The following is a 26816-nucleotide window of genomic DNA, read 5'->3' as shown; positions in this document are numbered from 1 at the left end:
TGGGTCTGAATCTTAGCTCTGACCCTGTGTGACCTTGAATGCAACCCCCTGACTCACCTGGAAAACAAAGATGAGAACTCTGGCGGCACAAGTCGGTTATGAGAGTTAAAACGAGTTGATGTAAATAAATTGTGTTTAGTGTAGTATGAGGTGCCCAGCAGGAGCTCAACAGGTTTCACCTCCTCTTCTATCATTTAAAGACATGATGGTAGGAGGAACGATCTCCCAAATGAAAGGTTTCCAAGGAAGAGCTTGTATTTATAAGCCTAAGAAAATGCAAACCGTATTGGGAAATACCAGCCTAGTCTCTTCCTGCTTTAGTGCACAGGGCTTTTTCTTGTTCATCCAAAACATACAGTCCATCCCTTGCGCTCGTGCATGGATTCTTTGACTTATGACACAAATGAAAGGAAAAAAATCAAGCTGGCGTGTAATACGAACCAGGAAAGAAACAAACTGTGTGTCGATTAGCCCCGAACATGAGAGCTGCTCAGATAAAGGCATGAACTCGAAGCTACTCAAATCAGAACCAGATGCTCAGAGGTTTCTGGCTTACAATTTTTTTATAACCCTTCATATAACACTCATAGTCCTGTCATCTCAGCAGAAGGTCCTCTGCTCTGTTTAAAGCAGCAAGAAACCCGCTGAAACCTCTGCTAGATTTGCAATCTTTAAACCTGCGCTCAATTGTAAAGGAGCTCTCTCCCCAAGGAGGGACCCTTTGGTACAAACTCTTTGGCTCGGAGAAGCCAAGGACTGACAAAGCCAACCCCTGTGAACCCACTGCCAAAGGACAGGGGCAACGAGGGGTACCGGGGGCACTGTAGAAACAGCATGGATTCTGCAGTCAGACTGTCCTGTACTCACACCCTGGCTCTGTCCTTACTCCTTGCATGTGACTGTGAGCAAGTGTGTTAATCTCTCTGAACCTCTTTTCCTCATCTGTATAAAGGAAATAATAATTACTCCTGCTTCCCTGGGAAGATTACAGAATTTAAGTTAGATAATGCCCATATCACACTTAGCACGCTCCTGGGACGCTGCAAACACTGAGATTAACTCCTTCGGTCCTCAAAATCACCCCCATGAAATGCGTACTGATATCACCGTCACTTTTCAGATCAGGAAACGGAGGCACTGACTGGTTATCTATCCTGCCTGAGGTCACTCTGCTAATAAGTGGCAGGGACTGGATTCAAAGCAGGCCGCCTGGCTTCAGATCCACTCCCTGACCACTAAGCCATGTCACCCCTCTCTCTACTAGTACGCTACACAATGTAACTGGTTTGATTCAGTGCTGTCTTGAGTGTGCCTTACGTGGAAGGGCACACATCCAATTCAGGCCATCAGGGGCTCACCCGCGAGGGCAGTCCATTTCTAGAAAGCACTGCTGACTCTGAGGTCAGCACAGACCCTCCCCTGTAGTCCACTCTCCTCCACCTTCAAACTTGACGTCCTCTTTCCTCATCTTTACTGCCCTCTCCATCCTATGGCAGGGGGCGGGTGGGGTCTCCCCTCCTTTCCCAGGGCTAGTCCTTCTGCATCTGCCCTCCACTCCGTGACTCCCACCTCCTTTCATTAGTCATCTCCCCTCTCTCCTGGGCTCCCAATCTTCCCCCTGGCTCCTTTCCCACAGCTGACAACACGTTCAAGGCTCCCCCCACCTTATATAAACCTTTCCATGAACCTGCCTCCTCCTCGGGTTACTCCCATCTGTCTCTTTCCCTGCTCTGTCTAGAAGGAATTGCTTCCACTCTACGCCTCTCACTCACTCCTGAACTCGTGGTGACCCTGCTTCCGCCTGCACCCACTGAGGTTGCCAATGACCTCCTGGTGGCCAACTCCAACAGCTTGTCATCAGCTCCCTACCTATTCTCTGAGGCTAATCTCTATGTATCACCTCCTGCCCACCTTCTGAATGTTGGGGTTCCATCCCTGACTCCCTGCTTCTCAGTGCTCTACCCTCCCACCTGCCCCACATCCACACTGATGATGCCCAGTGGGTTTCTGTCTCAGGTCAGAGCTATCCCCAAGTCAACGCCTATGTATCCATCTGCCCGTTGGTAACAGTCAACAACTAACATCCACTTGGAAATTCTATTAGCAGCTCAAATGTAATGTGAACTTACCCTCTGTACTTCCTTCCCCTGACAAACCAACTTCCCCTCCTCACTTCCTAATTTAATTAATGTTATCACTATGTATCTATTCTCCCAAGGTTGAAACGTCCTGCTGCTTCCTTATAGCTAAAATACAACTGGTCAAGAAAACCAGCCTATGATGTCCTGGAATGCATCCCTTCCTTTATACAAAAGCAGTGGCATTTGCCCCAGTTCAGGTCCTCTTCCCTCATGGAACCCTACTGGTTACTCAAACAGTCTTCCAGTTGGTCTCCCTATTTTCGTGTGAGGAACCAACCCATTTGTATATACCACTGCCAAAGAAAGCTATCCAAGGCCAGAATCGTGCTACACCTTTGCTCAAAAACTGTCCTGTGCTCCCTGTTGCCTTCAAAATCAGATTTGTGGGCTGGTTTACAAAGCTTTTGCAGGTTCAGCTCGGAGCCTGGAGCCTGCTTCGGATTCTGTGTCTCCCTCTCTCTTTGCCCCTCCCCTGCTCATGCTCCATCTCTGTCTCAAAAATAAATAAAAACATTAAAAAAAATAAAAATAAAAAAAATTCTTTCTAGGTTGTTCCTACGATCATTTTCTAGGATCTTCTCTGGGAGCCATCCCCTTCATGCCCTCTACCCACTCCCAGCAGACACACCAGGCACTCTCACACAGAGGCATAGCAGGAAAGAACATGAGAAGAGGGTGGGCACTAGAACCAGACAGACCTGGATTCGAATTCCAGCTCCCTCACTGACTGGCTACAGGACTACAGCCTACTCATTTTTAGACACTCGGAGCTCTTCACTCGTCTGGGGAGAAATACCTACTTTATATGCCTGTTGTAAGGGTCTGAAATAGTTTATGTGAAACATCTAAGACATACTGAGATAGAGTACGCATTGAATAAATAGTAGCTATTAATACTATTATTAGCCAAATAGTTTCAGAGAGGCAGGGATGAGTTTACAAAGACTGATAAGACCTGAAACTAGAAGAAAGGGACATTTGCGAAGTCCCTTGTTGAACTGGAAGATCAAATTGACAAGAACAAGTAAGAGTGCCTTGGAATGTTCTGGAACCCACATTTCCATTTTTGAACTGCAGTAGCACTGGCACAGAAACACTGTAAGACTAGAACCAGTTTGAGAGTTGCTTTGCCCCCAGATCTCCTACGACAGAAAAAACATTCCTCAACCAAGTGCCTGGCAGTGCCCTGGACTGGCAGTTGTGCCTTGTTCACTGCTTGCAAGAAGTTCATGTCCACAGAAGAAAGTTCTAGGCTGCAAGGAGCATCTGTGACCTTTGACCTTTTCGCTTGGTGCTCACTGACCCTCTGGTGAAGGTCTGCCACGTTCAGGGTCCTGTGCCAGGCAACCAGGCTCCAGGAGAAGTCGCTGGGAGTGGATTCAGAAGACCTGGCTTCATGTCCTCATGTGAGTCACTGTGCACAGACCGTTTCCTCATCTCTAAGTGCAAATAATGATTCCTTCCTGCCCGGTCATCAGAGGTTGAGCAGAGATGGCTACTATCTTATTTTAATCTCCTCTTTTTTTTCGAGTAGCTCCTTCTCTATGTTCCGTGACTTGCACACGGCTTCCCAGCTGAAAAGGCACGTCTCACCACAGTAAGTCCTTTATGCCTCACAACCTCCCCCTGCATCCCTGGAAGAGGGAGCTGCCCTCCTCTCTGCTCCTGTGGGAGCTCGTGCAGACGCCCCCTGTTGGCGCAGACCACATTACGTTGCAGCTATTTACGAAAGGGGCAGTTCCCCAAGTTGACCTTGGGCTCTCGGAGAGCAAGGCGTGTGTTCGATTCACTGATGACTCTCTGGAACTTAGCAGAGCAGGTGTTCAGCAAGTGTCGAATAACCGAGACACTTAAAAGCATGCTAAGAACGTACCATGAATGACATGCCTTCACGTAGTTGTCAGACCCTCCAAAGTAGGTTTTTTCCTAATTGCAGGTGAGTTGGGTGCGGCTCAGACTCAGCCAAAGTCCCCCAGTTCATAAACAGTGCTGTCAGAATTCAAACCCAGGACTGTTTGACTCCAAAGCCTTTGCCCTTTCTCTGGGCCACACCACCTCTCTCTGGCCACAGTGACTTCAACTATCTACCACTAATGCCAAGTACAGCAGACCTGGGTTAGGGTTATTCCTAAGAGGGTGTTACATAACTGCAGGCCACACACTCAATCGGGTCCTGCACATCAGTGGTAGTGCGAAGGGAAAGAGGAAAGATACCACCATATGAGAGCCCTCTTAAGGGCACTGCTCTGCAATAGAGAAGCTAGCTGGCAAGATGGGGATGAGTAACTGCCTTCATCAACTGCGAGAGAAAAAAGCGATCAGAAAATAAAACTGTAACCATCAGATATAAAAATGAAACCATCTCTACCTAAAAACCAAACCATCAAGACAAATATCTTCTATCGAAACTCCACCTGAATGGCGGTGGGTGTAGGGCTTCCTCTGGCAGGAGTAAGTACAGGTCAGGATGTTCTCTAGAACGTGGCAGAGGGGTCCCCTGCAGCTGCTGGTGGCAGGCATGACACCAGGCACACCGCGAGCCTAGGAGGTGTGAATGCCATCACCTCTAAGACCCTGCCTATCTTGCCGTCTGATCGTGAGAGTGTGTAACACGCACGTGGAGGTCATCACGTGCTAGAAACCTGGTCACTAAGACGTAACAGAAAGCATGGGCTCTGGGTGGCCACTCTTGCTCTGCTATTTCCTACATAGGAGATCTCGGCAAACAACACTGGACCTCTGAGCCTCATTTCTCTGTAACATGGGAACGCACAAGACCTAACTTCCAGGTTGTTTGGGAACCAAGTGATGACGCACGTAGTACAGTGCCTGGTGCAGAATTGGCACTCAGTCAGCACAGTGCTGTGACCAGGACCCTGGCTCTGCCTCTCAGTGGCTGTGCGACCCTCGACAAGTCATGTGACTTCTCTAAGCCTCAAGTTTTCTACCTTTAGAAGTGCTATTTAAATAATTAACAAGTTTGCAAAGGCTCTTGGCATTCTGTACCCCAGGGTGGCAAAAACATAAACCAACCATGAATGGAAACTCTGGCTACGGATTGAGGAAGGTGGCCTGAATGCTGGAATGGGAGAATCCTAAAGTATCTGGACTCCATCTATAAAACTTCTCACGAGCACATTCTTCTGGTCCCTCCCCTCAGCTCTCTGACCTTCACCATCTTCTCTGCCGGCTGCATGGCTTCACCCATCCCTAAAACGGACCATTCCTCAACCCTCTCCTCTCCTGCTTTAATCTCCTCCTTCAGAAAACATCATCTTAATAGCTGGCCTTTGCTAATAATCTACAAGGGTCAGTCTATAGCTCAAACTGGTTCATTTCTTTCTCCACTTCCAAGGCATCCATTCTGGTCCAGGCCAGCCTGAGCCCCTGCTCCGACTACCGTCACAGCCTCCTTACTGGTGTCTCAGCTCCAAATATGCAAATCACATTCGGTCACTCTAGCTCTAAGTCCCACAGTGGCTTCTGGCTACCCTGAGGATGAGTGAAAAAACAGAACTCTTCGCATGCCACCTTAAATCCCCAAACAGGCTGGCTTTTGGCACCTCTCTAGCCTCACCCAAAACCATTCGGCCCTTTGTCCCCGTGCCCCACAATGTGACCATCCTCAAGTTCCCTGAACACTTCTAGCAGCCACCTATCCAGGGCCTTTGCATATAGATGCTCTTGGCCCTGCTGGTCTGTTCTTTCTCCAAACCTTCATCTACCCGGTTCCTACTCCTGTCCCAGCACTTTAAGTGAAGTCTCCTGTTTGTTCCTCTAGAGTACCTTCTCTTTGCCACGTTGGGTATTTACTATTTACTGTCATATGTTTACCTATGTATTTAACGTCTGTATTGAAATTTTTTTAAATTTTTTTTTTCAACGTTTTTTATTTATTTTTGGGACAGAGAGAGACAGAGCATGAACGGGGGAGGGGCAGAGAGAGAGGGAGACACAGAATCGGAAACAGGCTCCAGGCTCCGAGCCATCAGCCCAGAGCCTGACGCGGGGCTCGAACTCACGGACCGCGAGATCGTGACCTGGCTGAAGTCGGACGCTTAACCGACTGCGCCACCCAGGCGCCCCTGAAATTTAAGACTCTACCTCAAACTATCCCAAGCATGTCTATAAATGACACAAGGACAAGAAGAAGCGGGACTATTTTTTATACACCATGGACATTAATGCATGCTGAGGATGTGGCATGTAAAAGGCAGTCAGTGGAGTGCCTGGGTGGCTCAGTCGGTTGAGCGGCCGACTTCGGCTCAGGTCATGATCTCACAATCTGTGAGTTCGAGCCCCGTGTCGGGCTCTGTGCTGACAGCTCAGAGCCTGGAGCCTGTTTCGGATTCTGTGTCTCCCTCTCTCTGACCCTCCCCCGTTCATGCTCTGTCTCTCTCTATCTCAAAAATAAATAAACGTTAAAAAAAAAATTAAAAAAAAATGTTTAAAAAAAGGCAGTCAGTAAATGCCAGTTGAATGAGAAAATGAACACAGTGTCTAGGTCTGCCTCTAACCCCTCTGGACCTGTTCATCTCGTCCATCCTCCTTAAAGCATCGTGCAAGGGGCTTCAAGGAGTACTCCAAAAGGCCTTGGATCCTTGGTGCCGTAAAGAGACTGAACTAGGCCTGTTCCCTCCTCGCCAGTTACATGCACAGCCTCTCCTTGTCCTCAGCCTCGCTTCCTGGCCCACGAGAGCCTCGAGGGTAAGTAATGTGCTGCTTCACGGCTACACCTAAATGCCAAGGCCAGGACTTGGCACACAGTGAGGGGCTTGCTGAACCAAACAGACTCAGTGACGCCTATGGCACATACTGAAGACCCCATATTGACTTCCCCTCTTCCTGAGAGAATGCACATTCTGTTTGGAGTGTCGGTGTGGTAAGCTACAAACGCTCACTGTCTCAGACTTCTTCACAGCTCTGCACATCCAAGTGATGTGGCTATGCCATGGAACTGTAAGCTGGGTGTTTTAGGAAAAAATGAGCATCCCTGCTCCCTTCCCCTTTCTTCTTCTCCCTGCCTGACGTGCAGCCGAGTCCTGGAGCTGCAGCAGCCACGTTGGGACCACAAGGGGGCAAGCATGAAAACAACAGCCAGAGCTGAGGACGGCAGGGCGCAAGGCGGGGAACAGCCTGGTCCCTGATTCCACTACGGGATGCCGTGCTGGCCCTGGATGGACACACCCTAGACTGGGCGCGTACACGAGAACATCAAGGTGCCACTGAAATGCCACACCAGCAGGGATGCTGTTATTTGCACACTAAATGCATTTCTAACCATTTCCAGAGATAAGCTTTAGTGCTTGGTACTTCTTGTGTCCCTGAGCTATCGTTTCTTCTTTCCTGCTCTTGAGGTCCAAGATCCCAGAGAATTCAGAAGGTTCAGCAGTCCAAGACAGATCCCGGGGGCAGTAGAAGAGGCCGGCGGGAGGGTAGGGAACCCTCCCCTACCATCTTCGGTGATCAGGGGCAGCTGCCCGTGGGGCTGGTCCCCAGTCTGCAGATGTAGCACTCTGATATTCCTAACTCTCTGCCACAAAACAGATTTTTGGCCCCAGTCTATCCCCAATGTGCTGACTTGAGCTCTCCCTCGGCCTACGGTTTCATTCCACGTATACCAGACTGTTCTGAATAAATCACTGCTATCAGGGAGAGGTGAATTCACAGGGTACTTTTCCAAATAAGTGTTGCCAGCGGAAATTTCACAAAGTGCTGCCAGTGTCATTTACAAGAAGGTTAGCTGATTACCGAGAGACCTTGATCCTTCATTGCTGCATTATATCTTATAATTCAGAGGAAGGGGATATGGGGAATGGTGGGGGCAGAGCTTATTAAAAACTGAAAATCATTCTGCAATCACTTTTCTTAGCCTCTTCTTTGAAGTACTTCAGGATTTTACACAAGTTAGAATATACGATATCAGGGCTTTTTCTCTCTGGATGCTTGCAAATGTACTCAGAGGCTAATGAACAGTGGTTTTACCCGATCGAAGCAAAGGAAGTATAGAGGTGGCACTGTCTGGGGGTCTTTGGGAGATTTTCAAGGACCCCATTTTGACTACCCCTGGAATATAGAAGCTTATGTGAAAGTATCTATTCACATCTAGGGAAAAAGGAATGGGGTGTAGGCACAGCAAATCAAAATACCAGCACCAACCTTGAACCAGTCCTCTGTCCTTCCTGGCTCCCCCTTTCCCTCCCTTCTTTTTCTCATGAAATCACAAAGTTCACTCCCAGCAACCTCTTCTGGTTACATAAATTAATGAGCTCTTGTTCTGGGCCCCATAAGAGAAACCCTCCGGCTCTCATCATTTTAGTCCCTTGCTCAAAAGCCTGCAGTGGCACCTAACACCTGCTGAATGAACTTTTTCTTAGGGTAGCATCCAAGCTTCTGCCCAATAACTCCCTCCTCCCTCCCAGGGTATCTTGTGTTTTGGTCAAACGGAACTTCTGGCTCCTTAGAGCCAGCTTTTAATTTTTGCATATCTCCCCTTTGCTCATGCTGTTCTTACTACCTGGAACGGATTCCTCAACAACCCCCGCCCGCCCCCCTTCCTATTTTCCTTCTTTAGATGTGGAAATTCTATCCATCCTTTAGGGTCCCATAAAATTTTGCTTCATCCAGAGAGTCCTCCTGACCTACCCAGCTGGACACACTCTTGCCTTCCTCCAACCCTCATGGCACCTTGACCAGTGAGTCCAGAAGTGACTTCTCTTTCTCTTTTCCTTGGATTAGAGACACTGCCTGTGTTGATGCTTCATCTCCTTAATCCTGACCACGAGCTAATTTTGCCAGAAGCCAGGTCATACCTTCTCTGTATCTCCAACTTGGGAAAAGGCAGGAAAGCACTATTTGTTGGAGGGAAGGAAGGAGGGAGGGGGGGAGGAAAGAAGGAAGGAAGGAAGGAAGGAAGGAAGGAAGGAAGGAAGGAAGGGAGGGAGGGAAGAGGGAGGACTAAATGGGCTTCTAGTCCCTAGACACAGGTCGATTTACAGCAGCTGCCTGGGCTTGAACAAAAGGATTCTTTTCTTTAATTAGCACAAATGTCCTCAGACTGGGAAGACCAGGGCGTGTTTCTCATAAAAATGGCCAGGTTCTATGTTTTCCAATAATGATTCTCATTTCTGTGTTTCGAAATCCACTATGGAGCATCTCTGTTATTTTCCAGCTTGGCTCCCATGGCCACGGGAGTGTCAGGATGATCTGTCCTTTTATGCTTCAGCATCAACCCAAACTAAAAGAGGAGACACTCTGTAAAGACCCAAAACACTACAACACTGATTTGTCAGATCGTGGGGTTGGAAACAATTCATGTGAAAAAATATTTTTTTAAAGTTTTGGATGCTATGAGGTTCCCCCCCCCCCACCTCCCCACCATGGTCTTTTTAATGCCTTCCCAAGGAAACTTCTTGGGTTAATGTAAGATGCTTACTTGTACTGGAAGCAAGTTAATTAAAGGGAAATTAAATTCCATGTAATGCAAATGGAAATAAAATATTTAATAGTATCATAGCAAATAGTAAGACACTGTGGGGCATAAAGGGGAGAGCATAAGATCTGGAGACCAAGCTGCCATCCTATCCCTGCCCTTACTAACTGTGTGAGTTTGGCTAAGTCAGTTACACTCTCTGGGCCTCAATTTCTTCATCTGTAAAGTTGAGATCAAAATTTGTACTGTCTAAGGTTCTCATGAGGATTAAATCACATGTGGAAAAGATCTGAGCATGGTCCTGAAGACACAGTATGCACTCTCTTGAGTTTTAAGGAATGAATAAATAGGTAGAAAAGAGAAGTGTAATCCCCCAAAAAGAAACATGATCCTGGGAAGGAGGCAGATTACTAAAGAAGGAAGATCCCAAGCTTTGGAGTCAGAGAGACATAAATTCAAGTCCCAGCTTTTCCCTTACCATGCCTGAACCTCAATTTCCTCCTCTGCAATAGGGGGTGATCATAGAAATAAGAATAATCACCTCATTGAGTTATCTAGAGGCTTAAGGAATATATATGAAGCCTTTTGTAAACTGCAATGGTAAATTGTATTTTAGCTACTGGTATATACCCTCCTACTTCATTTAGTACTTGGCATCAGCAAGGCTACCCACCTCCAGTGAAGATAGGACCAGAAACAACATTACCTTCAAATCCTGGACCTCCACATGTGGGGAAAAACTGTTGTTTCTGAAAACAGCTGCTCTGTTTTATTCTAAACCTTGCTTGGTTTCAGTTAGGAGTGTGTGTGTGTGTGTGTGTGTGTGTGTGTGTGTGTGTATGTGTGTGTGTATATATTTATGTATACAGTTATTAAAGTGCTTTTAGATTTTTTCAAGGAAGAAGATAAACTCATTTAATTTAAAATCATCAGCTGGATTGCATTAAATGGAGGGAAAAGCACGAGCGTACACAATACAGCCATTTGTTAAATTAAACGCAATTATTTCTCCTGTTACTTAATTACAAACAGACATAAATACTCTGGATCCTGACATCTTAGATCTTCTTAAATTCTATGTCTGCATTTCAACATGTAACGAAGGGAGGGTCATATTCCAATTTGTGTGTTAAGCAAGCCGGAGAGTTACAGTTGTATATTGGGACCATAATGAGCTCACTAAAACAAGACCCAAACTTTTAATTAACCTGCCAAGACAAATTACAACTCATGGCTCACAGGTAACAATCACAGACAGCTGAGACTCAATGCCACGGACTCTTGGGGAGAGAGGGATTAATAGCAACATCAGAATCCATCTGTTTTTGTATTAAAGAAAAAAAGTATTCATTAAACAACCACTGTAGCTCAAAGGAAGACAGACAAGTCTGAAAGGCAGCAAGACAAAGGGAGAAGGAGGGAAGAAGAGAATATTAGCAACTTCCATTTATTGGGTCTCTTAGGAGGCCAAAGCCTGTGCTGGGCTCTTTATATCTTCTCTGATCTTCATGACAGGGACTGCAGAGTACTGTTACTATTTCATTTTCCATCTAAGAAAAACCTCAGAGAGGTGACCTGACAATGGTCACAGAGCTAGTGTGGGACAGTCAGGGGAGGAAGAAAGAGAAAGCAGTGCTCAAAGCTTAGTGGAAAGACCCCTGGAATCAAGATTATCTGGGCTCTACCTCAGGCCTAGTGGGTCATAATTCCTGGGGACAGGGCACAGGAATCTGAACTTTGAACGAGCTTCCCGGGTGACTGCTTTGCATGACGATATTTGAGACCATTCATAAGATACCATAACCCCCGGCTACTCAAAATGTGGTCCACAGCTGGGTGGCACCAGTATCACTGAGGCCGGTGAGAAATGGAGACTCTAAGGGCCCACCCCCACCTAGTGAAGGGGAATCTGTGTTTTAATGAGACATCAAAGGGGTCATCAAACTCTGAGAAGCCCAGGATAGCCTCTCTGCTCTGAAGGACATCATAGGGTTAAGGAGGTGAAGGCAGACTTCATCATTAAGGTAAGAACAGGAGAGCCAGAGGGAAAAGGAAGACCATGGCCTTAATTATAACAAAACAGGTTAGCAAGCTCTGACAAGCCAAGAATTGGCAAAGATACCTAATTGCACCTACATTTTACTTCTTTGAGAGTCACACCCTAATTAAAAGTGGCTTTCTTTGGGGGTCGATATTAATATTCTTTCATATTTATGCTCAGTTATTAAAAATAAAGAATTCTGATTATAAGAGATCTTCATTCTGAGCGAGCAAGACAGTCCATGCTTCTTTGTGAACCATGCCTCAGAGAAATCAGGCTGTGAGACCAGGAAGCTCTCACTCAGGCACCACTAATGACTCGATAATCCACGTCCCTAAAAACGAAGCCACTGTGGCCAGAAAGGGAAAAGAAACCAGGTTTGGAGCCTGGCAAACCCCTCAGAGTGAGAGCCTAATCGATGGTGAGGACCACAGCTGGCTCTCTGGTGACAGGGGAATGGGGCTGCCCGGGCAGCCTCCAGCTCATCGGCAACCACCGAGCTGCGGCCTCAAATCCAGACTCTAGAGAAACCGGAAGCTGGAAAACTTAAGTGATTTGTGCAGGGTCAAAACACAAGTTAGTGGTGGAAATTCAGAGCGGAGGATACTTTCAACTCCACCTCAAAAGGAGGCAATAGGGGAGGAAACCAGCGGCAGCCGCAACTGCCAGGCCTGTGGCTGCTGACGGTCCTGCCAATGGGAGGCTGAGCAGAAGCCAGGCCAAGCTCGTGCTCATGCCCTTAGTAACCCAGTGACCCCGCATGTCGGGGCCTGGGCTTGGGGTTGGGGGGCAGAGAAGATTACATCAAAGTCCTTGCCCTCTGGACACTCGGAGACCAGCAGTAAGGGCAGACACTTCCAAATCGAGGACAGCACAAAGCAGGGTTTCCTACATCGGGGCCGACGTAGCCAGATGGCCTCTGCTGCCCTCATTTTGCCAAGAGGGTAGGATACTGAGCCTGCAGGGACAGCAGAAGTGGATAAGCCATGCCCGTATTTAATGGGAAGGTATTTTCTGCCTCGACACTAAGGGCAAAATTGCAAATGAGGGGAAAATGGCCTGAAAATGATTATTGCTGTGTAGAAGGAAAAGCCAGAGTTCTGCAGGAGTTTTAGGAACCAATGACCAGATTCAGAGGTTTTTTATTTAACTCCCTTTTCCATGTCAGAGAGATTCTTAGCCAAGGACTGAGACAGAGTTTTGAGGTGAACTCTATACCACATGAAGCTTTTCATTAGGCAGAAACCCTATTTCCATGCATTCTGGTTAGTGGAGTTTTATTTTCCTGCGGGAGATTCTGTCTCCAGGCTGTGTCATAATGCTTCCAACATAAACCCAGAATAAATGTTTTCTGACCTGAACCACTGAGGCCACTGTGTCCCGTGGCCATCCAAGGAAGAGACAGACTCTATGGAATGTGTGGATAAAGAAGAGAAATTCCTTAGAACAAGATGCCAAGCTCCCTGGACACCCGTCGGCTTGTGGGGCGGCCCCACGGGCTCACCCTGAAGGGAGAGCTGTGGCCCTCTTCCATGATGAGGGACAGAGAAGGTGTTCAGCACTATCCCAAACATCGTGGCTCCAGAATATTCATCCAGAATAGCTCTGCTATTCTCACCCTCTCCCTGAGCATTTATCTTCTTTTCTCAACTGCCAGGGACTGTTAGCTCCCAGGACAAAACAATAAATAAACAAAAAGCTACACACAGTCAAAAACAAAAACCCAAACCACAAATCAGTGAGTTGAGCCAAGGAAGCTATAAAGACAAAATACAGGTGTCGGAGAGAAGTGAGAAGAAGAGAGGTGTTGCCTCCATGTGGCTGGTCAGGCAGGGTTTCGGTCTTGCTGTCAACTCTACCTCTCAGTTGTTAAATGCAGCAGCTGGCCCAAAGATGACACAAGAAAGGCAGTGGGTAATGGCCCAGAATGGCTGGCCAGCCTCTCCTGTCACTCCTCCCCTCCCTCCTTCCCCTGAATCCCACACCCATCCCTGTCCAGCAAGCCCAGTCAGGAAGGACTCATGCCAGACTCCAGGTGGCATCAACAGCTGCGGGCAAGACACATTCCCTTGTTGGCTCCAACCCTCAGAATCCCCAGGGTCCTCTCACCCAAGGAGACAGAAATCCCACAGACCCCATAGGGCTGGAGGCTCCTTACCAATGGCAGTGGTGAGAAAAGAAACCACTTCAGACTCCTTCCCGTCGTTGTAAAAAGCCAGGTGCCAGATTCCTGAATCCAAATACTGGATGAAGCCAGTCTCGTGACTAGATGGGGGGACAACTCCCCGAGATTGGCGCTGGGGTCCCTCGAGGCTCCGTGCCTCCTGGGTCAGGAGCCTCCTTCCATCCAGCAGCTCTACAAAGTCAAACTAAAAGTACAAACAGAGCATAATTAGCGGGGTGTCTGCTTCACCATAATGCTAGATTCCTTCCTCACGTGTCTCCTGGGGGCACACAAGGAAATACAACCTGAGGACAGGCAGAGAGGCTAGAGTCACATGAAGGTTGATCAACCGACTTCACCTCCTCCCCAGACCCCTGTTTCTCATGGTAATAGTCTCCTCATTCCCTTGTGAGGGCAGCATAATTAGCGCATTATTATTATTATTATTTTTTTGGTCTCCTTTTTCTTTAATTTGGTGTATATGTAGGCAGTCTTCATCTGGCTGAGCCTGTGCCGGGACAACCATGCCCTTCCAATGGTGGGCACGTGATCAGAAACCCAGCCACGGAAGGACTGAACTCCAGCTTCACGCAAGTGATGCTGGGAATCCCAGGGCTCGAGGGTTAGGACTAGAGCACTGGATGTGCCTTAAAAGTCAGTCAGGTGCAAGTGCAAATCTGATCTCTCTCTTCCTGTTGTCAACAATCCTTTCTAAATGCTGCAGGTTCAGGGAGTTTTAGGGGAACTAAACTGGATTAGCTCAAAATTCTATCAACGATTACATGCTGGGTCAGACACACAATTGCTGACTGATCTGAGCCTGCGAGGGTGAGACTCAAGAGAAGTCAGCCACATAGTGCTAACAACAGGTAGGTGGTTAAGTCCTACTGGCCTACTAGCAAGCAAATTGAGCAATTATCTGTCTACTTATCTGTCTACCTACTGACCTATCTTTTAAAAAACCAAGATATCTAATTCTATTTCATGTGTAAATGAGGCCCAGGAATGAAGTCCAGGACTAGCATCACTGTCCTGGTGAGCGGCCCAGTTTCTATTTTCCCATGACTCCACTGCTAGAAAATATATCTACTTAGATTTCACGTGGGAATCTTAAGTAACAACTGGGGCTAAGAAGGCTGCACACGGCTTGGGAATGTCTGATGGATGCCTCTGATTTATTTTAACCCAATCCCAGAGCTGGCAGGACCTTAACAAGTCTGTTCCTTACCCATTACGACTGGTGTTATGTCAATCATTCTAGATGAGCTGTTAGGTGTTTCTGGTGTGCATGTATCACAGTAAATGCGAAATCCCAAAGGAGAGAAGGAATGTAAGAGACCAGGGAAGTAACGTGTATTCTAAGCCAGATCTTGTGCAAGCTGCCTTATAAATGTTCTTGATTCTCCTCAACAGCCCTACAAAGTGACTATTGTTATCATCAGTGGAGAGATGAGAAACTTGCTCTGAGCGGGTAAGCACCAGGCCATAGTTATCATAGTTGATACCAAGAGGATTCAAACTGAAGTCTGTCTGACTCCAAAGCGCATGCTTTTCTCTTTCTATTTCTTGGATAATTTCACTCAGGTGACTGGGTAACAGTAGAGAGGCTATTTGAGATATTTCCTAAAATTTCCTCTTCTTAAAAAACCCCAGGGATATAACCCTACTCATCTGAAAGGTAGGGTCTTAGGTCAAATGGAGGAATGGGCTATAAAATATGTGAAATGCCCTTCAAACACAAGGCTCCAGGTGTGAGCATTAGGCTTCCTGACTTTGGGTTAGGGTGTGAGGTAGGAGCCCCTGCAGATCAGCAGGGGATGTGGCATTCTGGTTACCTGTGTATGTGAAGGAGGAAGGCCTTTTCTGCCATAGATGCCAACCAGAGCTGCCTTTCCCAGGGACACATTGAATTTCAGATGCACAGGATGGTCTATGAACACCTGAGATCTCCAGAAAGTGCCAGGAGGAATCTTCTGCGAAGCCCGTCTCCCCACGTCGATTTCTCCAGAGTCTATGAAACTGTCCTCTGGAAAGAAACTACTGGGCTTTCCTACCAAGACACAGGGAAGGGAAGACAAAAACAGCAGTTGGCCACAAGTGAAATAAGGGATCGGAGCCCCTGAACAGCAGGACTCCCCTGTGCCTCACACTTCTCTCTACTATGTTCCACCACCAGCCCCACCCCCACTCCCCACTGAGGAGGAAGAATGTCCAGAACTTTTTTTTTCTAGTGGTGCTCAAACTGTTCTGCTAAAAATATGCATTCTTCCAAAGCAGTATGGGTCCTCCTCAAGGGCCATCTGTATACTGCATAATTCCACAGCTTGTTAAGATATATTCCGATCCCCAAAATAATCACTGGTGGTCACACGAGAATAACTGTGCACACGCGTGTGTGTATAAAAGCATGCACGCTAAAATAGAAAGGGTAGTGCGAACAAGGTGTTGTTATTAAATTTCCAACTCAAAATGGTCCCACCAGCAGTGGGAAGCCCGACCTGAGTGGATGAAAGTATTTTACAAGTTTACTGGTTTATGTATAACTGGAAGCCAAATTCTAAGGCTAAGACATGTGGAAGGGGTTTATATGGGGAGCAGGAGTTGGGCTGGGGAAGATGAAAAAGGGGGTACTTCTGAATGGAATGGATATTTCTGAAAAATGCTTCCTTGTCTTGCTTGGATGGAGGTCTTCGAATATCAGTTTTGTGCTGAAGTAGGTAAAGCCGAGGGAATTGATCTCAAGTTCAGGCACAAAGCCTATGGCATACTTGGAAATTCAACCAAGGCCCCTGACCCTGCAGGTTTCAGGGGACAGGGGTCAGAAATATGGTCCCTTGCCCATTTCTGTCACCATTCAGGAGAGTGACAGCTTTCTGGGGGCACCAGAAGTGCCAGGAAGGAAGAGGGCTTATCAAACTTCCTCTGTTTACTAATTAAGCACACTCACATGTGAAAAATATAAACCTGACTTCCTTCCAGACATCAGCCCTCTGGGGAGTTGGGAGGTGGCAGAAGGAGGTGATAGGGATGTTAGAAGACCACCTTTAGGACACTGACTAGCCACATGGCAGCCAGCAGACTATGTCTTATTTGTAAGGAAGAATCCCCAGGGTATCTTAGTTCCAAGATTTGTTGTTAGACGTGTTCGAAGAGAGGCTTTAAGAACAATAATCCATTTGTAAAGAAAACACGTTTGTGAGAACTTTTTATAAAAAGCACTTGGGGAATAAGAAATTAAAATGTCTTTTTTCCCCTAGCTTTGTAAGATTCCTTACAAAGCACATTTGATGCTGAAATGGAGCTTGGCAGGGCATTGTTGTAGTCATAAAATATTTTACTGTTTTAAATAATAAAATTCAATTTAAATGTTAAACTTCTCCATATGTTATCATTCCTTTATAAACTCCTAGGCAGAAACATCAGGTTTTTAGCTTCAAACCATTAAATGTTATTTTAATTAAAAAATATGCCAACAACAAAAAAAGTTAAAATGCACGCTCTCAATAAAAGTACCACTAGTATTCTGTCATTAGCATGGGAAAGAGCTTGCATTTAATTCCTTTATGGAAGGAATGTGCCCCAGACTTTTACCTTGAAAATGCAGACACACAAAAACCACCACACTGTGATTCGAAGTTCAAAGACAGAAGCCAAATTCACAACACATTAAGATGGAGCAGAATTACTTTCACATTCTTATCTGATTGTGGGGCTCCCAGTACCACAATTCTTTTGTATTCTAGGTAGAAAAATAGTGTACCCTTTAGCTTATCATTCTGCTAGGGATGCAGAACTCTGAGTTTCCTCCTAGAAACTGCACAGAAATAAGCCTGAGACTGCTAATTCCAAGGACTCATTTCCTTTGTGAGTGGGTGGGAGTCGGGGCTGATGGGATTTCAGAATTGTCTGCAGTCAAATAATTCCTGGGTCTGAGAATAAATAATGAAAACTTTCCCCCACATTTTGGCATGCTGCTAAAGCACCCTGCATGGTTCATTTTCTCCTCCAGTGAGCATGTGTTTGAGAGACAGCTATTGTATCAGCTGAGTTCTGAGCCTCATAAGGTCAGAGGCCAGCCCAGAGTCTCTCTCCAGAGGTCTGCGGGCCCCAGAGGCATACATAAGTTGGCTCTTACACCCGAGGAGTGATAAAAAGCAATATTCTTTTCTAGCATTCTCGTATTTCACCAACATGGGCCAAAATAAGAGAAAAGAACTGTCTTTGGTGTGTATACAAATAAAAATAGCTGATTCTGTTCCAGGGCACACCGGCCACCGGGACCTGGACTCTCGGCTGAGTCTCTGAGGGCCACTCGGGCTTTGTACTAAAGTGACCTTTGTACTAAAAGTCACCTGGTCCAGACCCTTAGGGAAGGGACCACAGCCCAGCCTAAAGGGGATGTTTTTGAAGGAAAAGAGGACCCCATCTGGGGATTTAAGCTTTATCATTCCTCTACTCTGGTCCCCAGTGGTCCCCTTGTAGGACTATACGTAGGGACGAGATGGGGGCTTCTGAGGGGAAAGAGGTACAGCACAGCGAGTACCCGTGTCTGATGGGAAAGAGGCGTGAGACTGGCTGGGCTAGCAGTTATTCAGAGTGAAGCCACACTCAGCTCTTCCTGCCTTCCTCTTTCCAGATCCTCTGTTCTTAAATCCGAGCGCCAAGCTGTGAGTGCTTAAGACAGAAACCATCCGACCACACAGCAAGACCCACCAACAGTAGAGTGAGGAGAGATGACAGAGGGTGGTGGGAGTTGGAGGAGACAGGTCTCATGTATACAATTCTTTTTATCCCCACCCACATTCTGGAAAATAATAACGACAACAACAGCAGCAGCAGTAATAATAGCAGTAGTTAGTAACAGCAGTAAAGGTAGAAGTGGCAGGATTAGTGGTAATACTTGCTATCAATTCTTGCTCTCACTACATGCTGGGCCCCCCTTTATGTTCATCGGTTCAGTTAATTCTCACACTGATAAGATGTATGTACTGAGGCTCAGAATGCTTAAGAAACCATTTGAAGATAAAGCCATTTGGGGTTTCTCTTCATTTGCTAGAATATGGCTTCTTAAAGCATTAAATTGATAAGTGGTTAATTAAAACTCTTCAAAGACACTCTCAATAGTCTCACTCAAGGGTCAATGGCACAGTGCATGAGTCCCACCTAACTCACAGTCCCAGCAATCTAACCATCAAGGCTAGGCCAGGTAGACCAAGGCCCACTGAGTGTCATGGGGCACAGAAAGTTGACAGTTTTTATGAAGTAGGAATGCACAAACAGGACCCAGAGTTAAAGGGCAAGAGTTGGGGTCTCAAGACACTTATAAAGAGGACACTACACAATCATTGGGGGCCACCAGAGACTTAACAAACAACACCAAGAGCTTAACTAAGAAATAGGGATCTCCAACAGTATGATCAGGTTTCACAAGGCAAATTCTACTGGCAACAGTCCTGTTCTTTGTAAAGATACACAGACTCAGCCTTCCTCTAGCAATGATGTACAACTACACAATCATGTCTATAAAAGAAATTTCTCAACAATTTGCTGAAATGATTGGATTGTTTGGTCAAACAAGAGAGAATTGGAAGAAGTGAAATTCCATGCCCTTCTCAGTCATAGTCCTCACTTTCTTGAACTAAGATCCATCTACACAGATTCTAAATTCCTAATCAACTAACACTCTCCTCTTCCCTCCACCTTTCTGGTTCTTTTCAATGCAATAACTTGCACAAAGAATCCTTTAGTTTCCTTAGCAACTGTTAGAAATTTATTTGGTTATCAAAATAAGCTGTTCCATTTTGGAGAGCCCAGCTGAGCCTGCGTGCAGCAATTTGCATGGTTTAAACTGATGGGTAATTTTTATTTCATTGCAGAAAGAAGAAAATGCTATCCCTAAGCCCACCAATTCAACCATCAGGAATTTTTGTTTATTCAATGCTTTCTCCCCTCTTTTCCATTAACATATAACGTAAGTTATTGTGGCTTTTCTTCGAAAAGCTGCCATATTTGGTTTCTGTCCCATGACACCCTGAAATGGTAAGAGCCACTTTGAAAATACAGTGTAGATTGCAGGTTGAGGTTATTCTCAAAGACATGATGAGCATTTAAAATACTGGACTCATTATATATTTAATTTGCATAATTAAAAAATATATAGCATTTTACAATATGAAAACATGTCCCAATTATTTGCAGGGTCTTTGAGGGGAAAATATTACTTAGTCTGGATTTCTGAGATTCTGATAACTGACATGGAATGGCTTGGGATTTGAGCAGATGGGAAGAAAGGAAGTGACAGTTGTTGAGTGCCTCTTCACCACCAGTCTGAAAAGATACAGACGTTACCATCCTTGTTCTTATGGATGAAGAAACTAAGGCCAAAGAAGATGGAGTAATTGGCATGAGTTAACAAAGCCAATAAATTTGAGGGCCAGGATTCAAGCCTGTCTGGCTCCAAGGCCCATTTATCTTCTTTCCATCATACCACATTGTTACTGCCATCTCTGTAAACCAGGGCTCTAATCTTAATTCTGTAATCAGCTCTCCTCTCTGATACCCTTCGAAGGGATAGGAAATATGCACTCACATCAGTGTTAAAGACTTTTCCCCTTGAGCTATGTCTAAGGAAGTAGGTTTTTTAATGTTACAATTAAAAACATGAACTGTGTAGACATTGGTTTGACCAGGGCAAAAGAAATTAAGAACCATGTGGTCTCACATAAACTGTAGGAAGCTTTGTCCTCTGTTTCTCCAGTCTGATGTATTTTTTGTCACAGTAATTGCTTTTGATGCTGACCACTTTCCAGCACAGCACTGCATTTTAGGGCTTTGTAAACAGGATTTCCATTTGCATTAGTAATGACAGATAATCCCTTTAAGCAAAAATACTCCAATTAAAGTAAACCAATAAGCTGGGGCAATTTTATTTTGCCTCTTATCTGCACCTCCTGCTCCTTGGGTAAAACAAAACAAAACCTAAAAAACCCACAAACTAATTTCATTAGAATGGGAGATTTCAGATAGATCCAACTCTGTTTCAAGAATGTCTGATAGAGATCATGGAGGGAAGAAAATACATTTTGCTAAATGAGACCTCTTCCAATGCCTTGAGGGTTAACATATCTTAAATCTGCATTTGTACGTGCTGACCTAAAGACCGTCCACATGGATGGTATTCCCGTATGGCATGTGACACTATAAACTGACAAGGGATTCACAAGCTGACAGGCAGGACCATGGACAGGGCTGGTCTGGAAAAAAAATTCTAAAGAACCGTCTGGTTAGTCTGATGATTCTACTATCAATTTCATATGTAGGACTTGTGAATTAAACTGGACCTTGGAGATAATTTAGCTCAATAACTTCCATTTAGAGAGGAGGAGAATGAAGCTCAGAAAGTCTTTTTTTTGTTGTTGTTGTTGAAAGCATGTTCACTTTTTTTTATTTATTTTTGAGAGAGAAGACCTCTGAATGATCCTGAAGGCCAAAATCAATTCATTTTTTTTTAAAAAATGTTTGTTTATTTTTGAGAGAGACAGAGAACACAAGTGGAGGAGGGGTAGGGAGAAAGGAGAGAGAGCATGAGTGGGGGATGGACAGAGAGAGAGGGAGACACAGCCTCCAGCCTCTGAGCTGTCAGGACAGAACCTGACGCGGGGCTTGAACTCACAAGCTGCAAGATTATGACCTGAGCCAAGGTCAGACGCTTAACCGACCAGGCACCCCACTCAGAAAGTCTTTCAAGGGATTTGCTTAAGGACAATTCAAGGGTCAGCAGCTGGGCTTGAAGTCAGGGCTCTTGCTTCCTAACCCAGAGCTCTTCCCGTGGCCCTATCCACACTCCCTCCATATCCTTACTAAAGGGCGAAGAAAGTATAAATTATTAAATGTTTTAAGTCTTAAAATCTTTGTAAAGGAGAAGACTGGCATTGCCCCTAGAAAAAGTAAGCAGAGGTTCTGATTTGGCTCTGTGGAAATGCTCCCATTCTTACTTCCCTTAAAGATGACCATGGGTCAAGAGTTGATTTTATTGGAATATTAGCATAGTCCCTGTGCAAGGATTACATGCAAATTCATGAAGCATTCCATATTTAAAAAACAAAAAGAAAGAGTTGGGGGTGCCTGGGTGGCTCAGTTGGTTAAGCATCCAACTCTTGATTTCAGCTCAGGTCATGATCTCATGGTTTCTGAATTCGAGCTCTGTGTCAGGCTCTTCACTGACAAGTGCAAGTCTCCTTGGGGTTCTCTCTCTTACTTTCTCTCTGCCCCTCCTCCACTTGTGTTCCGTCTTTCCGTCTCAAAAATAAACGTTTTTTAAAAAAAGAATTGATTTTTGCCTTCAGGATCATTCAGAGGTCCTGAGTAGCTATTTCAACCAAGCATATGGTACCCTGTTAACCAAACAGATTCCTGGAAGGGAAATCCTTGAGGGCAGGAAACCTCAGAAGCTTTGACCCCAAAGTTGTCTGAGATGCTAGGAAAGAAGATATAAGCAGTAAAGGTGGAGGCAGACCTGTGGTGCACTTTGCTAACAGACGGGATGAAGCAGGGCACAGCAGGGACAGGATAAAGAATGCCTACGCTGCCCAGAATGGCAATGAGACTGGCCCATTAGCTCAGCCATCTTTCACGGTACCATTTTTGTGAGTCTGTGCCACTTCTGGCTGATAGTGAAAGAATGTGTGTCAATGGCGTGTTAGAAAGACCCTTAAGAAATTCAGAACATGGGTCTACAGATGTCCCATTTAAGAATGCCAAACTCCAAATGTCACTACCACTCCATCACTGATAGAAAAATATTCGTGTCCCACTGCATAATGGGATTTCTCATCTACATCTCCTTCAGGGTCTTGCAACCATGTGGTGAGTCAGGTAGGACAATTTATAGAGACAGTAAGAGCTCTGGAGTCATCCAGACCTGGGCTCATATGCCAAGCTCCATTATTTACTAGCTGAGCGACCTCTGGTCAAGTCACTAAATTAATGTAACCCTTAGGTTTTGTATCTAAAATGGGTCTAAAGAATTATACTTACCTCACAGGATCTCTGTGAGGATTAAGTGTAAAAAGCTCTTGACAAAATCTTTGAAACAAATAAACCGTACCAACACTAATGATTATTGTTATTGGCCCCTTAAGGACTCATCCTGATCCCACACAATCCAAGACAGCCACCCAGCAGTGCGAAAGCCCATGATGCTTCCCTCGAGGCATGAGATGGGATACTGCTGAGCACCATGAGAGCTGCCCAAGCCCCGCTATGAGCTCACAGTGAAAAGGAACTGAGATGAAGACACAGGTGGGCTGGCAGCCGGCGTGGAGTGCAGAAAGATGGAGGAAGGGCCAAAGCACGGAGCTGTGAGTCAGGCACATGACGTGCATAATGAAGGTCTCTTCGGTTCAAAGGCAGACACAGAGGACTCACGACACGAACAACACGGCAACCCTACCTTCTGTGGCTCCTTTGCCTTTCCTGTCAGGGATCTCTAACCCAGTGCCCCCTGATGGATACAGGGAGACGTCCGTTGGCACAGGCCAACTGCTGGCTGTGTCCTCCGTGATTTCATACATCTGCCCCTCCATCGGCTGCAGGTGCCAGTTTAGGCCAAACAGGTGCATGGCTGTGGTGAGCAATGAGAAAAGTCATCTTTTTCTGCTGGCGGAGGAAATGGAACTCCCAAGCCATAGGGGAGGGCAGCTGGGGTGGGGAACTCAGGAATTCAGTTCAGCTCAGTTCAACAAACAGCCCCCGAAGAGAGCTTTGCAGTGCCAAGCCCTATGTGGGGGGCTGGGCATGGAGATGCTCAAGGCATAGACCCTGCCCCTGAGGGCTCACAGTCTGGTGGGACAGGGAGAGGGGTAGGGATGGGGGAGTTTCAGGAAGCCTTGGCCTTTTGCTTTGAAAGATAAATAATCTAGGGGGAAATTTTGCAATTTGTAGCACAAAGGGTTAATTTCATTAATATAAAATAACTGCTACAAATAATAAGTAAAATCCAACAGCTCATCAGGAAAATAGGAATATGTTATGAACTATGAGCAGAGAGCTTACAGCATAAGAAATACAATTGGTTCTCAATCATATGAAAAGACTCTTGACAACACTCATCATAGGAGAAATGTAAGTTAAAACTTTGAAATACTATTTTTCACATAGGCTTTGGCAAAGATAAAAAAGGTTAAAATTATACAGTATTGACAGAGAACAGGAAATAAGCACTCTCATACTTCGTTGGTATGAGCATAAGTTGGTACAAACGCTATGAAGGACAATTTGAAAAAAGCTATCAAATTAATAACAAACATACTACTGATCCTGGGATTTAGAGGTTCCCAGGGTTTCTAGAAAATTCTAGAAATTTCTCCTCCAAATATTTTCACATATTATACTAAATGATGTACATACAAGGTTATTCACTGCAGCACTGTTTGTAGTAGCAAAATATTAGAAACCACTTCATCAGTAAGGGGCCAGATAAGTTACCTTCATACAATGTATTATGTAATCATAAAAAAGCATATGGAAGCTCTTTATATTTTTCTGAAAGGAAAATTGTAACATGCAGAATGGTATATCTGATATACTGCCTTTGGGGGGAAAAATCATGTATATGTTTAGAATATTCCTGAAGGATATGAAAGACACTGGTAACAGTAGATGCATCCAATGATGGAAAGAGATCCTAAGGGTCAGGGATAGAAGACAGATTTGCTTCTAACTGTATATCTGTTGTACTTTTTGATTTTGTAGGATGTACTTGCATTTCTGTTTTAAAAATATTTTTTTCCAAGGTAGTGACTGCTAAACGGTCTTGTGCAACAATCTAGAAGATACCATAAGACGCCAAAGAATGGACACTGTTCCCTAACATACACAGTGCTTGAAAAGGTGAGGAAACTTGTTTCCAAAAGATTTTGTAATCTAGTACAAAATGTCTGCTTAAATCCCATTTTAGGATTTAAGACTTGTCAATGGTCCCTACTTACCTTTTCTGAAATGCCTGCCCTGATTCCTCACACAGAGAGTTAAGAACTTCAGTCCCTGACTCCCACAGCATCCTGTATGCAACATCACTCCTTTGTTGTACTGATGAACATTTCCTAGAAGCCTACCCTGTACTGGGACCCAGGGCTGACTCTGGAGAGCCAGAACGTAATCAGACAGCCCTTGCTTCCATGAGCTCACAGACAAGTAGAGAAGATGGACAAGGAACAAAGTCTACTCAGAAGGACTAGAAGGCCCAGAGGAGGGGGTGACTGGCCCACTAAGAGGCCCAGAGGAACCCAGGAAAGGATCTATGGAACTATGAAGGCCCACAGTAATTATGTATACTGAGGGCTAACTGCATGCCAGGAAGCGTACTGGGAAATTTGTATACATTGCCTCTAAACCTCAAGGCAGCCCTGCGAGACCCAACTTGCAGATGTGCACGCTAAGGCTCAGAAGGTAATTATAAAACTGAGTGCCAGGCATTGTGCCAAAAGCAGTAAATGCAATATTTCCTTAATTCTCACAAAAATCCTGAAAAGACAGTTAGTAATAGCCCCATTTTACAGATGCAGAAACTAAGACACAGTGACATCGATTAACACAGGGAAGGTTAAATGGCTCGCGAGCGACACAGTGTAGACTAGAATCTGCAACTATTCAAACACTGAAATCAGATATCACCAGTCTTTCCGGCTTGAAGCCCAGGCTCCACCCACTTCACCAAGCCTTTCTCACTAGCTTTACCTTGCAAGGCAAGTGGGTGTTATAAAAACATCCCCGTTCATACATGGAGCAGCTTTGGGGGCTGTAACACAGGATCCTGTGAGGAGGACAGAGGGTTGTATTGCTTGGCCCATCCGTGGAAGGGTTCACTGATGGGCTGGTGGGGGGGGGTTCTTGAGGGGCTGTGCGGGCACCTTCAAGACACAAATAACTGTATAAAGGACACGAGAGCTGCACATCCTTCTGACTTCTAGTCCAAAACACAAGCCACCCAGGGAACGCACACAAGTTTGATCTCAACAGGAGGGGTACTCTGTAACAGAAATGGAATCTGACCCTTTGCTCTCTCTGGTTACTGCCGAGCGGGGAACAGTGTGTGCCAGAGATAAGAAGACTGGTTTGGAATCCTAGCTGCCACCACCTAGATGCATCCAAGAAATGGAGAGGCAATTATTTCAAAGAATTACTGTATCATATGAGACAAAATATGGCAAAGTGCTTTGTAAACCGTACATACGCATGATGGCAGTATTTTGTAACCATTATACTCATACTGTTGATGATAATGATAAAACAGCAGCTACCACTTAGCATATTTTTGGTCCTGGGCACTAAAGGAGGAGGAACTTTATGCTGCTCCTGGTGGTGTAGTTGTCAATAATGATAGAAGTTAACTTGCCTGGAAGAAGTGAAAACTCTGCTGTTTCCAAGGCTGAATTAGCTCCCATTTTTGCTTACCGTCTTACCAGTTTAATCTATATATTGGCAACTCCAAAGGTAATGGAGAAATTGTTTGAACGGAAGACGACTCAGAGATATGCAGTTAAATGAGCACTGCTCCTTTCCCCATTAGAATCAATTATCTCATCTAACTGTGCAGAAGTGCTGTCTTGTTAAAGGTCATGAGAATTAAGTAATCCCAGAATGAATAGAACTCTCACAGCTTTGCGAAGAAAAACATTTTTATTGTCAAAGCTTTCTCTTACTTTTAACAAGATGCAAAATCAAGCCCTTGCTTAAAAAGAAAGAAAGAAAGAGAGAGAGAGAGAGAGAGAGAGAGAGAGAGAGAAAGAAAGAAAGAAAGAAAGAAAGAAAGAAAGAAAGAAAGAAAGAAAGAAAGAAAGAAAAAGAAAAAAGCTGAGGGGAAAGAAAAGCCAGTGGAAAAAAGCATTGGAGGTGAAAATGATCACAGGGTCTTGTGTCTCAGGGAAGTTAATTAGGGCAGGACAGTCCTCAGCTGGTGGGGGGGTGGGGGGAAGATGCTGACCTGAAGCTTCGGGAGACACACTGGCGGGGCTTCCTCGTGGCCTTGCCCCCCACTAC

The 26816-nt window shown here is 45.4% G+C and overlaps 1 protein-coding gene across 2 annotated transcripts in view; it reads right to left on the bottom strand.

Moving 5' to 3' along the window:
- TENM4 (teneurin transmembrane protein 4) overlaps window positions 1–26816 on the bottom strand; it is a 598010-nt gene that overhangs the window by 169529 nt on the left and 401665 nt on the right. For both annotated transcript variants that reach the window (XM_042904074.1, XM_042904075.1), the window contains 3 exons: window positions 23230–23400; window positions 15614–15828; window positions 13773–13983 (listed from right to left, as the gene is read on the bottom strand). In XM_042904074.1, coding sequence (XP_042760008.1) covers window positions 13773–13983; window positions 15614–15828; window positions 23230–23400 — 597 coding nt within the window. The remainder of the gene's footprint in view (window positions 1–13772; window positions 13984–15613; window positions 15829–23229; window positions 23401–26816) is intronic.

Source organism: Panthera leo, chromosome D1 (assembly GCF_018350215.1).
Source record: "Panthera leo isolate Ple1 chromosome D1, P.leo_Ple1_pat1.1, whole genome shotgun sequence".
Lineage (NCBI taxonomy): Eukaryota > Metazoa > Chordata > Mammalia > Carnivora > Felidae > Panthera > Panthera leo.
The sequence above is the reverse complement of the archived record's forward strand: the minus strand, read 5'-3'. Positions and strand labels throughout refer to the sequence as shown.